This window comes from Setaria viridis, chromosome 4 (assembly GCF_005286985.2).
Source record: "Setaria viridis chromosome 4, Setaria_viridis_v4.0, whole genome shotgun sequence".
In the NCBI taxonomy this organism is placed as follows: domain Eukaryota; kingdom Viridiplantae; phylum Streptophyta; class Magnoliopsida; order Poales; family Poaceae; genus Setaria; species Setaria viridis.
The window spans coordinates 35,438,890-35,441,654 of record NC_048266.2 but is presented as its reverse complement, the minus strand read 5'-3'; the positions used below and the strand labels follow the sequence as shown (position 1 = coordinate 35,441,654).

Sequence of the window (2,765 nt, the reverse complement as noted above, 5' to 3'; positions counted from 1 at the left end):
TTAATCCTCCATTTAATTCCTCTATTTGAAAATTTAGGAACTAAAAGAGATCAAAGGAGGATGGAACCCAACATGACCTTACTTTGAAACCTGCCTGCCTTGGTCGATACAGAATGCACGGACCGGCAGGTACCTAGCACCATGACAAGATTTGACAACCATCCCCAGCAAAAGGACACAACAGCGCGCATGCTACAACCTGGTGAGCACGAGCCAAGGGGCCCAACGCCCCGAAAATGTTGCAAAGCTTATCGTCTCGATCACGAGCGGCATTGCCGCCTTGCCGGCCGGCACCAGCTGACCTTACAATGCAAGTTCCAGCCAGATCACACTGCTCACTCTTGGAGCACAAATTTCACCAAAAAATGAGGCGCATTTCATCGAAATCCTGGCTTAACTCCGCCACCCAACCCCATCCCAGAAGTTTCAGAAGGCATTACACATTTACATATGTGCTCCTCCCTCTACAGAACTCACCACACTTGCTTAATAATTACTTACACCGGCGAGACAACATCAGCCAAGGGCGACGAAGGCCAAGCTCTCGATCGATCGCAGGTCGTCAGGTCATCAGTAGTTGTTGCCCCACTTGTACCGTCGGAACATGTCCTCGGTCTGGGCGTTGCGGAAGGCGCAGCACCCGACGAGGTAGACGAAGACGAGCGCGACGGCGGCGACGAGCAGCGCGACGTTGGCCTTGCGCCACTGCTGCCGGAGCTCCCCCAGCACGCCGGCCTTGCAGGAGGCGCAGCCGTAGCAGAGCAGGGCCGGGTCGTTGCTCCACGCCGCGCAGTCCGCGTCCGCCGCCGGGTTCGCCGCGCCCGCCCACGCCGTCGGGCCCACATACGCGTACCCGCACACCGTCGGCGGCTTGCAGCACCCCGACTGCACATTATTATTGATTATTCAGAAGTTTAGAACGGAACTCAGAAGCTTCCCAAAACTGCCCAAGAGTCTTAAGAAAATCGGTGGCTGGCTACTTGGGTCCAAGCGCCGGCCCACATGGCACATGCCCCTGCTCTGGAGTCTGTGCTCACCCTCTCACACTCTCACCACACACCTACTAGGCATGAATGCATGATGAACAACACATTTACAGATCACTGACTGAGTGGCAGCAATCATCTTCCCCGACTAGTGGAAGTGTCTGCACTCTGCAGTGCAAGCATAGTTGGAGCATGGACGATGGCCCACTTGCCACAACAATATACTGGACTGATGACTGATGCAACCCGTGGTGCGTAGTTTAACACACAGAACTTTCTTCACCAGGCCCTACGAGATTGTTCCTTGATTCCTCTTGCCAGTACTACTACTGATAGTACTGGCTGGTACCCACACTTTAGAAAGTAGAAATGAAACTACCAGCCACCTTACACTGGTGGGAGTACCGTGAAACAGTGGAAGTACCTTAATCATAAGATAAGTCGTTAAACGACTTTTCTAGGCTAGAAATACACTATATATACCTAGATGTGTAATATTATCTATAAAATTAAAAAAAAGCTAAAATAATCTGCAATTTGGAAGGAGGGTACTACTCTGCTAAGCATCGTGATCAACTGGTGAAATCGCTAGCGCAAAAAAAAACAAGAATTAGGAGCGAAAAACAGTTGATTAATTAATCACCTGGATGGGCGAGAGGTGGGTCATGTAGAACTGCTCGGGCACGATGAAGGATCTATCCGTGGCGAGCTTCCTGCACGTCCCGGAGCCGGCGACGCATGCCCGGATCCCCTCCCACCGCTCCGGGTCGCCGGCGACGTACCGTCGCAGCCAGGGCGAGTAACCCTCGAGGCGGTAGTCGTCGTACGCCCTGCCGGGGACCGGGTAGGCGCCGGAGCCGTGGGTGACGGCGAAGGCGAGGACGATGAGGGCGAGGAGCAGCGTGATGAGCCCCGCCATGGCGAAGAGGTAGCAGGCGAGGAGGCCCCTGCGGTTGCGGTAGGCGCCGAGGAAGCCCGCGAGGGCGACGAGGAGGAGGAGCGCGCCGAGCGCCGCGACGGGCCAGCGGGCGAGGCGCGCGCAGCCGTCGCCGCCGTGGCGGGAGGCGAGCCACACGCCCGTCGCGGCGATGGGGACCGTGCAGAGGAGCACCAGGAAGTTGATGCACGCCGTGATGTTGTTGCTCACCGCCATGGCTGGCCGGGCGGATGGGGGTGGGGATCGGCCGGATGGGCCTGGAGGAGAGAGTGAGCGCGAGCGTGGGAGTGAGTGTGAAAGGAGGAGGAAGTGTTTGGTGACGTGACGCGAGGAGATGGAGACTTTTCCGTTGGTGAGGAGAATTGCTGTTGATGAGCGGTCGCTTTGCAGGTGGTGGGGAAAGGAGGACTTGGGAAAAGATTACGGCCGGATGAACTCCCAAGAGCTCGAGATTTTGACGATGTCCTGGAGCGATTACTTTGCATGGAAGATTGTAGCCGCCTGCAGCAGCTTCTGCGGCTGGTGGATGACGTAATTTACAAGCATAATGCAACGCGTGGCGTATTGTTTACTACAGTGCCTGTGCTTGTGCGTACAGGCTGGCAGGCAGGCGTCAGGCTGGCACAGGAGGGCCGGGATCGTCGGAGGAAGGGGCCGCCGGCTAAGTCAGTCAATCGAGGAAGTCAACGCAAGTCGTCAGGGAATCACTGCAGCAGCTACTGTACTGCCAATCAGCAGTGGGGTGCTGAGCAGCACGAGGCACGCAGCCGACGGCCACGTGGAGCTGCTGGGCGACGAGCCGAGCAGCAGCAACGGCGGCTGCGGCTTTGCGTTCACCGGAC

General features: G+C 56.8%; 1 protein-coding gene across 1 annotated transcript; it reads right to left on the bottom strand.

Annotated features, from left to right (window-relative positions):
- Positions 1 to 203: 203 nt before the first annotated feature.
- On the bottom strand, positions 204 to 2,429 carry LOC117851743 (tetraspanin-2). Its single transcript, XM_034733630.2, has 2 exons — positions 1,630 to 2,429; positions 204 to 885 (listed from the first exon to the last, which is right to left on the bottom strand). Exons 1-2 carry the CDS (start codon positions 2,137 to 2,139, stop codon positions 571 to 573), a joined length of 825 nt encoding a protein of 274 aa, XP_034589521.1. The 5' UTR covers positions 2,140 to 2,429; the 3' UTR covers positions 204 to 570.
- Between the last annotated feature and the right edge of the window lie 336 nt (positions 2,430 to 2,765).

Coding starts and splice junctions, on each gene's coding strand:
- LOC117851743 (XM_034733630.2), bottom strand. CDS start 2,139: ATGGCGGTGAGCAACAACATCACGGCGTGCATCAACTTCCTGGTGCTC. Junction 886..1,629: donor CCCACCTCTCGCCCATCCAG/GTGATTAATTAA, acceptor AATAATGTGCAG/TCGGGGTGCTGCAAGCCGCC.